This window comes from Podarcis vaucheri (assembly GCF_965113315.1).
Source record: "Podarcis vaucheri genome assembly, chromosome: 12".
NCBI lineage: Eukaryota > Metazoa > Chordata > Lepidosauria > Squamata > Lacertidae > Podarcis > Podarcis vaucheri.
In genome coordinates, this window is record NC_138750.1 from 53979483 (window position 1) to 53993613 (window position 14131).

The 14131-nt window shown below is 41.3% G+C and overlaps 1 protein-coding gene across 2 annotated transcripts in view; it reads left to right on the plus strand.

Annotated features, from left to right (window-relative positions):
• Nucleotides 1-14131, plus strand: part of RHEB (Ras homolog, mTORC1 binding) — a 32427-nt gene that overhangs the window by 13537 nt on the left and 4759 nt on the right. For both annotated transcript variants that reach the window (XM_082192658.1, XM_082192659.1), the window contains exons 2-7: nucleotides 3748-3819; nucleotides 4443-4510; nucleotides 7177-7259; nucleotides 11122-11178; nucleotides 11288-11335; nucleotides 12912-12993. In XM_082192658.1, the coding sequence (XP_082048784.1) occupies nucleotides 3748-3819; nucleotides 4443-4510; nucleotides 7177-7259; nucleotides 11122-11178; nucleotides 11288-11335; nucleotides 12912-12993 (410 nt within the window). The remainder of the gene's footprint in view (nucleotides 1-3747; nucleotides 3820-4442; nucleotides 4511-7176; nucleotides 7260-11121; nucleotides 11179-11287; nucleotides 11336-12911; nucleotides 12994-14131) is intronic.

A 14131-nucleotide genomic window follows, 5' to 3' on the forward strand; every position in this document is an offset into this window, starting at 1 on the left:
GTCTGCTTGCTGCTGAATAGGTAATTGAACTTGTGTTGTCACATATTATAATTCATTATTCCCATCTCTGCTCTAGTGGGGTTTTTTAAAAGGGCTTCACACTTTTTACCAATGTGATTGGCAGAATGTTTTGGTCTTGGATTTTTGCTGTCCCTATATCATCCATAGAATGCCGCCCCCGGCCTTGTGCTATCTGGATTTCTGTTGGTTTGCTTTCAAATGTTCCCTTACTATGTACTACAACGCCTGTGAATGAAAAATTGGATTCAGTTCAAATGGGCGAAAGCAACATTTGAAAACATTTTATAATTAGACCAGCGGGAATTTTGCTGTGCCCATCAAATGGAATATTTCTGCCCAGCTGAAACGTGAAATCAGTTTACAGTACAAGGTTTTCTGTAGACACCTTGAAGTAATAGTCAGGACATAGGAATCTCCCTTATACTTAGTCAGGTCTTTATAGCTCAGTGTTTTCTGTTTTGTCCACGGCTGTACAGGATTTCAGGGGTCTTTCCCAGGCGTGCCAGGAGATGCCAGGGATTGAACCTGGGACCTTCTGCATGTAATAATAATAATAATAATAATAATCTCATTATTGTCATTGCCCCCCTTCGGGGACAACAAAATTACTTTATGTAAGGCAGGTGTTTAACCCCACTGAGCTATAGCCCTTCTTTTGCAACCGAAACGCATATCTAGAATTACCAGACTGGTAGGAAAGCAAGCATGTTCCCTCTTCCATGTGACAGCCCTTAAGATACTTGAAGGTGGCTATCATATCTCCCCTCAGTCTCCTCTTTTCCAGGCTAAACATACCCAGCTCCTTCAAGCGCTCCTTGTAAGGCTTAGTTTCCAGACCCTTAATCAACTTGTTTGCCCTCTCTGCACAAATTCCAGCTTGTCAACATCCTTCTTAAATTGTGGTGCCTAGAATTGGACATAGTATTCCAGGTGTGGTCTGACCAAGGCAGAATAGAGTGGTACAATTACTTCCCTTGATCTCTGGACACTATACTTCTGCTGATATAGCCTAGAATAGTGTTATCTTTTTTGCTTCTGCATCACACTGCTGATTCAGGTTAAGCTTGTGATCCACCAAGACCCCTAGATCCTTTTCACATGTACTGCTAAGTAAGCCAGGTGTCCCGCACCCTATATTTGTGCGTCTGGTTCTTCCTGCCATGTGAGAAGTCGTTGGTTTCATTTTTAATTCAGATGACCTGTTTACTAGCTAGAAATGCTTACGAAATGCAACTACAATGTGGTGTGTAGTTTGAAAAAATACAAGCCTGGGCCCCAAAGTATCCACCATGCCTTGTGATCTTTGCTTTAGGATTATGTTGCCTGCACATCAGACAGGTGTTAGCAACTATTTCATGTAGACAGGGGTCACTGCAGTGCAGAAAAAGGCACAGCTATATCTCAAAAAGAAAGTTTTCCCAAGGACCTGAAGGATGGCAGGCTTCTTAACATTTTGCCTAGCACTGGCTCCCCAGTGCTTCACGTTGCAGTATCTTAAAATCCATAATTAAGAGTGTGGGGCACAGCATAAAGTAAAGCCTTTGGGATGATGTGGGGAACCTTTATGGCCAATTGGGCCCAGATCTTTAACCCATAGTGATAGAGAGAGATGGGAACCAAGTGCATTCAGTCCTGCTTTTGTCAGGTTTTTTTTACTTGTGGTATCGGATGTGGGGCAGGCGGGCATAGTTTGGGGGAAATGGCCTCGTGAGCCAAATAGGGCGACCTGGTGGGTCAACTTTGTGCTGTGGGGCAGAGATTTCCTACCCCTACTTTCGGTGTGACGTGACCTTCATCTGAATACGTGGGAATTCAGACTTAACAGTATCTTTAACGGGAAGAAGCAGGCCTGAATTAGTTCTGTTCCAGGATCCATGTAGCATTGGGCACAGCCGTCAGCTCATGAAGGAGGCTGTGTTACGGGTAAAGCTCTTTAATCAACTCCAGACTTCTAATTCAATATATTTATTAAACATTGCAATACAATAGAGTAAGATATATCAGAAACTGCATAAAAGGAAAATAGTAATTTCCCAACTAATCCTTCCTCTAATGCCGTCTCTCCACCCCTCCTAATCCCTTTTCCTTTTCTTTTGCATCTTCTAGGAGGTTGTAAGCCTGAGGGCAGAGACTGGCTCATCATTGACATTTGTAAGCCACTCTGGAAGCCTTTTTTCAGCCGAAGAGTGGGATAAAAATGCATTAAATAAATAAATAGATTAGTTCAATGACTTATAAAAAATATTAGCATCCTTGTTCCATGCAGGCAGATTCACAGGATCTGTTGAAGTCAAAGTAAACAGTCAAGAGAGTTCCCTCAAGCAATGGAGACAGACATGCCCAGATCAGCCTATTAAGTATGTTGTGTGCTAGGAGGGGCACAGAGGTGGGTATCCTGGCAAACGAATTGCTATCCACCCTGCGGCCAAGAACACACACATGGGTATACGTGCGACCCTTCTCTGTGCCCCCTCCATGGGAGGTCTGGAGAGTGACAACACTAGAACAGGCCTTTTCATTGGTGGCTGGTGGAAGGATCTCCACTTGGAGGCATGTCTGGTAACATCTTTCCCCCTTTTTTTTTTTAAGGTGTTAGGCAAAGCCTTTCATTTTTATCCAGGCTTTTGGTCCTTAGTTTGAAATGTTCCACATATTTGTTGCCCCCTTCTTCCAATCGGTTTTTTTTGGGGTCACTTTTGTGAGGAACGTGACTAATAAATATAATAATAGTGCTTTCCATTCATGGGAATGCAGGGAGGGAAAGTGTCTACTGGGAAGGTTCGGGATGGGTGTGGGTTGAAAACATCCTTGTTTGCAATACCTGTGTATGTCACAGGCTTTGCCCTCGTGGAAGATGTCAGGGTGGTGGGTTTTTTGTGTGTGTTTTTATGCAAACATAATATTCCTAAAGAGACAAGAGGATTGGAACATTGACTTTTGTCACAGTTAAGGGGGGAATGTATGATCACCATACGTGCAAATCATTCTAGTTTCACGTGGAACAATGAGAGTATCTATTTTAAGTTATTCTAATGGTAATAAGTGGTACGTGGAAATAGGATGGCTGCCTGGCACAGGCATATGTTCACCATATGAAACACCTTCCTTTTTAGACAGATTGACATCTTTAGAACTCAGTGTTGAAAGTTTGAAAGAAGCTTGGAGCAATGCTTCAGTATTTAATAGGCCGTGGTTATATTTTCACCCCTATACATATTTCCCATAGCACTTGTGAAAACCTACATTGGATATATGTGAGGCAGGGCAATTCTAATGCCTATTGATATTCTTGCTGCTTTACAGCAGAAGTGACAGCATGACCAAATGGGATGGCAGTAACCTCTCTAGGGTGTGCAAAAGATGCTAACTTCCTTGGGTCTTAGGGTAATGGAAGTAGCTGCAAATAATGGGTGTGACTAAGAAGCCGAGCCATAATGTGTAGATCCTAGCAGAGGAAAATGTAAAGAACAGTTTGTGATATGGCATGATGCGCTACAGTTCAAAGGGAGAAAAAGTCATCAATCAATTTTCAATCCAATTAAAGCACAGATATGGCATTGGAGGAGGGAGTCAGACACTGTCTGTCTCTCACGCAGTGTAGTCAGGATCACCTAAACAGATCTTTAAAACAAAACAAAGCAAAAATGCAAAACTTCTGTGTTTGGTGACAGAATGTCATTAACCGCATTTGCAGCACTGTTAGCTTTTGCCTTGTTTTCTTCACAGGGAAATCATCGTTGACGATTCAGTTCGTGGAAGGCCAGTTCGTTGATTCATATGATCCTACCATAGAGAACAGTAAGTAACTGAACTATTTCTCTGAACATTCAAGGAGAGTTGATTTGCCTTAATCCATTTCGCCCACACAAGCACTTTTCCTCCAAAGAGCTTGAAGCAGTTTATGCTTCATTGATTTATCATTTAATCTGAAGTTGGATGTTTAACAGAGGCAGAACTTCATAAAGTGCAGTTTTACTAGCACCTTGTTGTTGTTGTTGTTTGTTTGTTAAAAAGTTCCGACACTCACTGTAACAACTTCATGGTGAGTAACACCACCTATTTTTCTAGGAAAAAAAGCACTGAATATACGTGTATGAAATAAGTTTCACAGCCTTAATCTAAGCCTGGAGGTCATGGTGTATTTCACTCAAACCATGATCTAGAAGTCAAGGTTTGTTTTTGACTTGCAAATCATGATTTGTCTTTGGGTGAAACCAACCACAGCCTCTGGTTCAGACATAATGGTAAGCCATAGATCACATTCTTTTTAATCCATTAAGAATAGTTAACTGTGATGTGCAAATTTGGCCAATGAAACCCGGGTTATTTTTATTCTACTAAAGAGTAAAATGGCCAGTTTGAACTGAAGTGATAGACTTTTTCTGTGAAGCACTGAACTGCCCTTTTTCTCATTTGTCCAGCATTCACAAAGCTGATTACAGTAAATGGGCAGGAATATCATCTTCAAGTAGTTGACACAGCTGGCCAAGTAAGTGATGTTTGTTTCCCTGATAGTATTTCCAATGTTGATATCCTAAAATTGGTACGGTGCCTTGAAAGACTTAGGAGAGAAGGCTATGGCCCTTTTAATTATTTTCAAGTAGAAATTAGACATGATTCATCCTATAGTGTCTGGTTACAGATTGTATAAAATCTTCGAAGAAGCAGATCATAAGTACATTTTCATAACCAACTCAGTTACTCTTGCTTAAAGCACAGAAAGATCATAGTTGCAGTTAATCTAAAATTGTCATATGAATTTGCCATTTATAGAGGGAATTCAAGTGAAGGAGAGAAATATGTGATTATTGATTTGGATTTAATCTCAAGTGTGCTGATAAGACAGTAGATTATATCCTTTTTGCACAAAGTATATCTCACAATCCTTCATGACATAAGTAGGCTTGCCATACATTCTCTTTTTCCAGGACATGTCCTCCTTTTCAGGGGTAAAATTTCTGTCCTGGCAGATTTTTCAAATTTGCCAAAATGTCTTGCTTCCTCTCTTTCTCCTTCTACATAAAAAGATGCTGTTTCGCTTTATTGCTTTTCCTGGGCTTTTTAATTAATTATTTTATATGCATTGCCACCTTGTGCACGTCCCAAAGAGGGAGAGGCATATGTATGTATGTATCACACACACACCCATTCTGCATGCACAAATTTGGCCACATCCCTTCCCAGTGCCCTCTGATGTCGCTCCAGCACATGCCCCACCCATAGCATGCTCCAGTGCTCACCTGCTCCCGTACCCCCTCCTCCCTGCTCTAGGCGCAGGCAAATGTATCCTCTTTGTTGTTCTTCAAAATATGCCAACCCTAGACATAAGGCAAGTAGGAGGAAGGAAACTACTAAACCTCAAAAGATGCAAAGCAGGAACTTCTCTTTCCCTGTAGAGAAAACTATTTTGTAGCCTTGAGCATTGGGCTTATTCCTGTGCATAAATAGCCTGCTGTGAGTTTTCAAAATGTAGCATATGTCTTTGTGCATGGGACCTGCTGAGAGTTGAACAAGAACATCTCCTTTTGCTCAAATGTGATGCTATAGCACATTTGCAAAATGCCACTGCTTAACCGAAGGTACAATAATTTCTTGGTATCTTCCAGTCTGGCAGTATTTGACCTCAAGCAGAATTAGGCTCTTCCCCAACCATCGTCCCAATTCTAGCCTCGGAAACCAAGGGCATCTAGATGTTTCTCTATTTTTAAAGCCGCAGAAAAACTCATGGAAGCCATATCAAGTCACATCAAGGGGTAACAGAGCTTCAAATGGCTGCATATTTGGTTTCCAGGCTACCTTCCCTATCCGAAGCAAAATACTTCCCCTGCATAGGCTTCAGCCTTCCAAAGGGATAGTTCAGTTGTAGCATATTTATATTTTCAATGTGCACGGTTCATCGCGGCACCCCATAAAATGAAGTAAAGATGAGCAGGAACATAGAATAATAGAATTGTATAGTTGGAAAGAGCCCCAAGGGTCATCTAGTCCAACCCCCCTGTAATGCAGGAATCCTGCCCACAGCCACCCCAAACCACCAACCTTCTGGTTAACAGCAAGACGCACTGACCCATTGTGCCACTGGGGGCTCATGTATTAATGGTGAAATGCGCCCAACACTAAATGCGTGAAATGACAAATCCACAACATACTCATCAAAATAATAAAACTACATAAGTTGTTTATTTTATCAATTTCATCATTTTAACTTAATCAAGGTCATGGGAGGAAAATTCCCATTTCCCCTCTTCCCTAGCAGCCCCTCTGGACCTCATCTCACATTGTGCAGGAGGAATCCCTGACCCTCCAGGCAGGCACTTGTGGGAACATAGGTGGTTCGAGGAGGGAAAAGTGAATGGGAAACTTTCCCTCTGCGAACATCCTAAAGTCACAGAAAAGATGGGGGAAAATTGTGTTTACTTTTGTGTACTTAGAATTGTATTTTAATTAGTAAAATAAAAATCTTCTAATAGAACCTTGTTTTGAATTTGTCAGCTTGCATTGTCATTAAGAAAGTTCCTTCTTCCAGGCAAGTCAAAGTTACCTTAAATTCTGAAGGAGCAATGAGAGATCGATCTAGTGCTCACATCTGTGGAAGCTAAAATGGAATTTGATCAGTGCTTTGTTGATAACCTACTATTTGCAGTACTTCATAGTCGAAAGATCATTTGGCATCTTAAACAGTATTGAGCAACAGTATTGAGCATGTTATTTAAGTTGATGTCCAATTTCCCAACAGATACAATTCAAAATTGTCTGTCTTGACACAGTGTGTCAAAGTTGATGGACAGCTTCCCATAGGACTGTTTAGTAATTGTAAGTTACCAGTTCTCACATTCAGTGCCGTTCTTGTAAATGCATAGTGAGTGCATGAGTGCATCATGCCCGTGAAATGTCAGCTTTCCTGTTTGGTGCCTTCCATTTTCAGCGGTGGCACTGCTCCTGTAGACCTTTGTAGAGGAATTGTAATCCTTCAGCTATGCAAAGAATTCACTAGAATGCAAGACAGCAGTGAAAGGAAGTCAGTACATGTACGTTCATGCACAGCATTTTAACAATGCAAGGATTAAATGCGCTTAATCCTAACTCAGTTCTTCAAGCTCACTAATGAGCTTGTGTGGCAGCAAAACATTAACGTGCAGCTTTATCTTCCAACAGGATGAATACTCAATATTTCCTCAGACGTACTCCATAGACATTAATGGATACATTCTTGTTTATTCAGTCACATCAATAAAAAGGTAAGACATGCCTCCAATTCCTGCTATCAAGGCAGTTTCTTAATTTTGAGTTGTTTCAGACTAGTGGCTGCTTTAGTCTCCCTACTTTGCTTGAAAATGTGGTGCAAACACAACCAAAAAATATTTTGCAGGACATGGATTGAGTGCCATAAAAACATACTGAGTTTTTATTTATTAGCTTTCAAAGCAGTATTGCCTCTCACTGACATTCTGGGGGCCATAAAGTGCAAGCTAAATTGAGAAGTACTATAAAAGGGCAGCATCCATTTGCTCGTCATGAAGCAAAATTGTAAGACCTAGAAGAAAAAACAAAATAGTATTTCAGGCAGTTGTGGTCCTTTCCTCTGCCTTTGTCATCAAGCCAGCTAACAAATGACACATTCCACTGATGCTCTTTCATAAACAGTAGGTTTTGTGCTCAGAAATATACATTGACTGTTCAATATGTATAAAAATTACTCAAAAATCTATATTGCCATATAATAGTTTTATTTTACTTACTTTCTTAGACAATTAATTTTGTTCTCAAGTGTGCAACAGTGGTACCTGCCAGTATTGTTTTGCTGCCTTCTCTGCAAACGCACACCAGTATGCTCTGTGTATAGGTACCCAAAGTTGTGGTAACCAAACTACAACCCACTCTGACCTACTAATGTGCATGTGTCAAGCATTCTGGTATCGTAGGAACAGATCCATTGAAATTGATGGGCAAAACTAACTTGGGTCGATAGATTTCAATGGGCAAACCCTGAGTAGAACTTCGTGTTCATCTGTTGAAATGAATATTGCAAAGCCTTAGAACTGAACTTGCACACAACTGAGTGGGTATCAAAAGTGAGGTCTGTGAATTTGTCCCTAGGCTGAATCTTCCACTCATTTGATTTTAGCCCTTCTGCCTTCCTGAAAGAGAAATCTTGGCACCATTTCAAGGCCATTAGTGCTTGATAACCAAAAGCCTATTACTGTGGGTAAAGGATTGCTAATGGGATATAGAGCCTTTCACGTTGAGTTCGCTCACTTACGATGTTGCTTTGTGGCATTACCAACCTTCAGCTGCCTGGTAGCCTATGAAAAATGAGAGTGCAACCTTGATCCATTTGCAGTATGCTCTGAGGACTCAGACAGATCTCCATATTGGGGCAGTGTATGTGGACACTCTGTACAGGATAGCAGAAGGCAAGAGTTTATTGGACTGTGTAACCTTGGCTTTTGAAGTCAGTAGTGAGGCATTCTTTTGCTTTGGAAATTTCCATTCTTTGAGCTCCGCTTTCTGTGATGGGCTCAATTATCACTTTCTCATATGTGTGTGTTCTTGGCCGCAGGGTGGATAGCAATTCGTTTGCTTTTCTTTCTTTCTTTTAATAGAGAATTTTAAAATAGGCTTCTTGTTAAGCCTGTTTGCAGTCTTAATAAAAATGTTGATGTTTTAATTTAAGTTTCCAAATTAATATTCTGCAAACCTTGTGGTACTGTCCTCTCGCACAGACATAAGTGTAGGTGATTTCTAACTTCCTTTTGAGAGCAGCAGACTAAAGAAAATATTGTTAGGAGACGACAGCTGTTGGGGACTCGCCATAATGAATAGGAGGAGGGTCATGGTGACCACATGCTATGCCAAGCCATGTGGTTAGTTTTAACCGTAACACTTCACCTCCTCCCTTAGTTCAGCTGCTAAAGAAGTCCCAGGTCAGCTGGCTTGGAGTTGCCTCTGAACAAAGTCCTTGTGGTGTACTCTCTCCAAACAAACCGCAATGCGAAGCCTGACTTCCCAGTCATGGTTTGTCTAGAGGAAAGCAAACCACAAGTGCTGATACAGACACAATGCGAAGCCAGCCACTCCGTGGTTTGCTTCCATGCTCAATTAAAGGAGAAGCGACGTGAGATCTATGTGCACAAGCAAACACATGTTTTGCTTAAAATGAGCCCCACAGCTTGCTTTAGTGTCACTTGTGCCTCTGTGAACTTCATACCCATTATGGCGAGCCTCCGAGGGCATGGTCATATGTCTCAGGATTGTTGTGATCTGTTGCCCTTTAAGAATATTTTATTCATCGGTCTGCTGTTCTGCACCTTAAGCTATCAGACATAAATTGGACTTGTGTTCTGCTCCCACATGATAGGGCCATAAGCCACACACGAGGGAAGAGCGCTTGGGTCTTGAGCTGCTCCCTAACTTGCCCATTACCCAGTTGCCAGCGCATCACCATGCATTGCATTCCAGGAGCCTCAAGTAGATTGGGAAGGCACTGTGCTGTATCCGTATTCTGTACTGGATATTTGCTAACCTTCACTTCCAGCTGTGGCCCCACTGTGCTATATTGAAAGTTGTTCCAGAGAACAACCTCCCCCCCAAAACACACACACACACACACACACACTCTTCAGGAGTGGCTGGAATAGGGCATGAGGGCTGTAGTCAGTAGAGAGGCCTAAAAAACAACACCTGGTGTGCTCATGTAAGCCCACTTACAGCCCTCTGGATCCTACCTTGTTTTCCTGGAGTTAACTGTATTCTCACACACAAAGAATAAACACTGGGACAACTTCTGCATTTACTTCTCTTGTGAATTCCTGATAACTGTCAATACTGGAGAGTATGTTTAAGCTGTACCTCTGCAGTAATTTCGCTTCTATTTTTGAGGAACATGAGAGTTGCAAATATATTTCCACTCTAATGTCTCACATGTCTCCGACGTGATCTCTTATTTCCTTCTTATGTGTGAAGTTGTTTCATGGGAGTGAACGAGGCCAAGCCTTGGCAGGTGTTGGTACTGGTGAGCTCTGCAAATCCTAAACACCTTGCAGTGCAAGCCGTAGGAAGGGAACGTGAGTGGTTGTATGTCGCAGTCTACACTGAAATGTGAAGCAAACGCCAGCAAGTTCAGGCTATGCCTGAAGCACCACACAGACCAGCTGGGTAGAGAAGGAGAAAGCCGTGGAGTAGTTGGTTGAAGTTGCTGGAGTTTCCTCCCTCCAGTGTTAGATGCAGATAGCGGGCAAGGGCTTGGGGAATTGGTGATGTATGTAAATATTGCAGTCTGTACATAAAACATAGGGTGATATGAGCTTGGCCTGCTGGTAGGAGGTGAAAGGAGCAGGGTGAATACAGAACCTTGTGCACCTCCCTTTTCAGCCAGCAAATTGTTTTTAGATTGTACTGTGCTGTGTTGGAATTCTGCCATTAGTGTTTTATGGATTGTCTTCCATTTACATGAGCGATCAAACTGTCACAATGACAGTTCTGGCTTTCTCCAATTCTGTTTACTTTTCTGTGCCAAAATGAAGTCCTGACCTCATTGACCCAGTTGTCCTTCATGGTCAAGGTCACACTGTGGTGGAAACGTCTGCATGCACTCCCACTGCAGTTGTGCAATTCTCCCTTTCCGTGAGGCTTGCACAGCGCAAGTTCCCTGGGGATTGTGCAACCAGCCTACACAGAACATAAACTGCTTTGGAAGTGACCTGGTATATAACAGTATCAGGTTCGTGTTATGTTTTGGAAACAGCCTCTTTAACCCTGAGTTTGGGACTTAAAATAATTATGGTGTTTGATGCTCAACTTTATCACCTTTTACTGTTTAAAGAAATCAAATTCATACACAACTCAAGTAATGTCTCGCTTGCCATGTATAAGCCAGGGTGCAGGTTTTAATTTCTCATTTTTTAATTGTGTAAACATGATAAGATATCATTGGCATCGGGGCTTCACTTAGGTTTTCCAGACAAATAGAATTCCCAGTAGTTTAATGAGGTAGTGTTTGCTTGTGGCTTTGATCTTTGTAGAATTATTTGTGGGCGGGATACTAATGCCAGAGGGTGCAACGTTGGAGGGCGTGTATGATGTCATCCTTTTATTTTTCAGTTTTGAAGTGATTAAAGTTATCCATGGCAAGTTATTGGATATGGTGGGAAAAGTCCAGTAAGTAGTAACACTCTCATTTCATTCCATGTTTCATTTTGCTGTCGTATTACTCTGCAGACATCAGCTTCTGCTCTGAAAGTGATTTGTGTTGTTTTTAATCCCGTAGGATCCCCATTATGTTGGTTGGAAATAAAAAGGACCTGCACATGGAACGGTATGGAATATTTCTCTTGAGATGAATTAAGGCAACCCTGCTAAGATTAAAATGTTATGGTGCATTGTATCCAGTCATACTCTGAGTAGGCCCGTTGAAATTAATAGACGTTACTGGCCTTGATTCATTACTTATTCATTTCAGTGGGTCTAACCTCTGTAGAATCTAGAAGAATATGCTTCTCTGAGCATAACGGTCTGAAGATAGCTGTAGCAGTCCTATGCCTTGAAATGTTCTTGTAATTTACTACCTTTCCTTCTGATACATCACCTCAGATACCACAGCTTGCCTCATTCCAATTCCTATTCCTGGCTTTTATTTGATAAATTCAACTAAGGTTGGAATGTTGGTCAGTTGATGACCTACTTATCTGCAGAGGAGTTATGTAGGAGGCCAAGAATGAACTATATTTGTCACACTTGTGCCCTGCTATTCCTCCAAAGAGCTCATGTCATCCTACTTTGGTTGGTACTTGAGTATTGCTTTCAGGTTTTAGAGTTGCAATTATTTTTAAAACGTAGCATTTTGGCCAGGTCAGGTTCATGTAAAGTTGCCTGAGGGTAACCTGTTGCCCGGATATTTGTCCGCCGATCCTCTGGTGGATCTTACTACTGTCGGGGCAAAGTTGATTTTTAATTTGACTATACTGTGTGCACTACAACAATAGAATTCCCGTAATCTTTACCAGTCCCCTTTGCTGATTGGCGAAAAATCACTTGCCATCAAAATCACTTACACATTTATGGTGACACAGAAACTCAGAATTATGTTATACTGCTTCAAGCAGCTTGTGGCTCAGCTGTGGAACTGGACAAATTAGTGAAGGATATGGTGATCACAATGGCTGTTCTCTGCCAATCACAGTTGGAGGCCCTATGCTTCTGAATACCACTTGCTGGAACCAGCAGAGGGGGAGAGTGTTCTAGCGCCCAAATCCTGCTTGCTGGCTTCCCATGGGTGCCTGGTTGGCCACTGTGGGAGCAGGATGCTGGGCTACATATGCCCTAGACCTAATCCAGGAGGCTCTCCTACATTCTTAATAAACAGAATAATTATATTGTTGCCACTATTAAAATTTTACTCTTAGAAGAGAGATGGTCCAAATAATACCCTCTTTCCTAGATGATCACCCATGAGACGTTGCTTAGCCTGTAAATGGGCACGGCCTTAACTTATTTTTCAAAGTGGCTGTACCCAGAATAATATGCAAGATAGTGCTTGTGAAGTTGCTGTTAGAAATGGTGACTGTGTTGTTGATTCCAAACCTGTGTGATCAGCAGGGCTTTAATGTTATTGTGTGATCTGACTAAGCGCTGGCTATCATTATGTATCTTCTAACAATACACTCAGCTCCCCTTTCTTCAAAACTAGGTGTCGCCTGCTTCTTGCTCTAATTGAAAATTGATGTGAAACCTTCTCCATGAAACATTGATAATCCGAATTGTAAACATATCATATCTGGATCTGTTAGACGAGTTCTCCTAAATCTTACATATAATACAGTACGATGAGCAATCAGGTGATTGGAACTTTCATTTAGAGGGCTCTTACTATAAATAATTTTCCTTTTTTTCAGGGTGATCAGCTATGAAGAAGGGAAAGCTTTAGCAGAATCCTGGAATGCAGCTTTCTTGGAATCTTCTGCTAAAGAAAACCAGGTAATCAATTTGCTTCTAAAGGGCTGAAGTTGAAATAGGAATTGCTGCTTAATTATGAATGTGTTTCCAGGGAAATGGGAGAGGAGCTGCCCAAGTCAGCCTTTTACAGCTTGCTGATGACCATTTGCATAGTGGCAAAGTCATCACTTGGGCGTTTGCATCTCATTGACTGTTCCTAATCTGGAGATTACAGGTACTGTGATATGTCACCATATGATGAAATCTTAAGGCAACAAGACTGCCATGTAACTATTACAGTCATCAGAAGATTAATGTGGTCACATGAATGCAGCCACTTAAAACTACAAACAAACAAGATTAGTTATGGGCGATGCAAACTGGGAACCTTGTTAAAACATGTATTTTCCATAGACTTCGTTGCATGACTGCATCAATTTATCCTTAAGCCGCAGAGGTATTGGAGAAGATAAGAGACGGCGAGAAAAAATTAAGATTAAACCCAAAATCCAAAGAGACCTTAAGAGAAATTAAATTCCACCAGTCACAATATGCGCAACTGATTAACCAAGAAGTGGAATGGAGAATTAAACAAATGAAACAAAGATCATTTGAATCGGCGAATAAATGTGGGAAACTGCTAGCTTGGCAGTTGAAAAAGAGACAAAAATTAAACTACGTTACCAATCTAGAAGTTGAAGGAAAGAACATTCAGAAACCGGGAGAAATTAGAAAGTGTTTCCAGAAATACTTTAAAAAGCTGTATACACAAGGACCCGAGGATGTAACCGAGATAGAACAATTTTTGAAAGAAAATGGTCTTCCAGAAATATCTCAAGAGAAGAGATCAACCTTGAATTGTAAAATAACACAACAAGAAATCGAGGATGCCATTCAGAATATGCAGCTGGGCAAATCTCCAGGACCTGATGGACTTACCTCCAAGTATTATAGGACGTTAAAAGACTATTTGATACAACCACTAGAGGAGGTTTGTAACCAGATTATGGGGGGAGGGAAGGCACCAGATACGTGGAAAGAAGCATTCATCACATTGATACCTAAAGTGGAAACTGAAAAGACTCAACTCAAGAACTACCGTCCCATCTCACTCCTAAATGTGGATTATAAAATATTTGCGGATATTCTGGCCAACAGATTTAAAAAAGTATTAAATGAG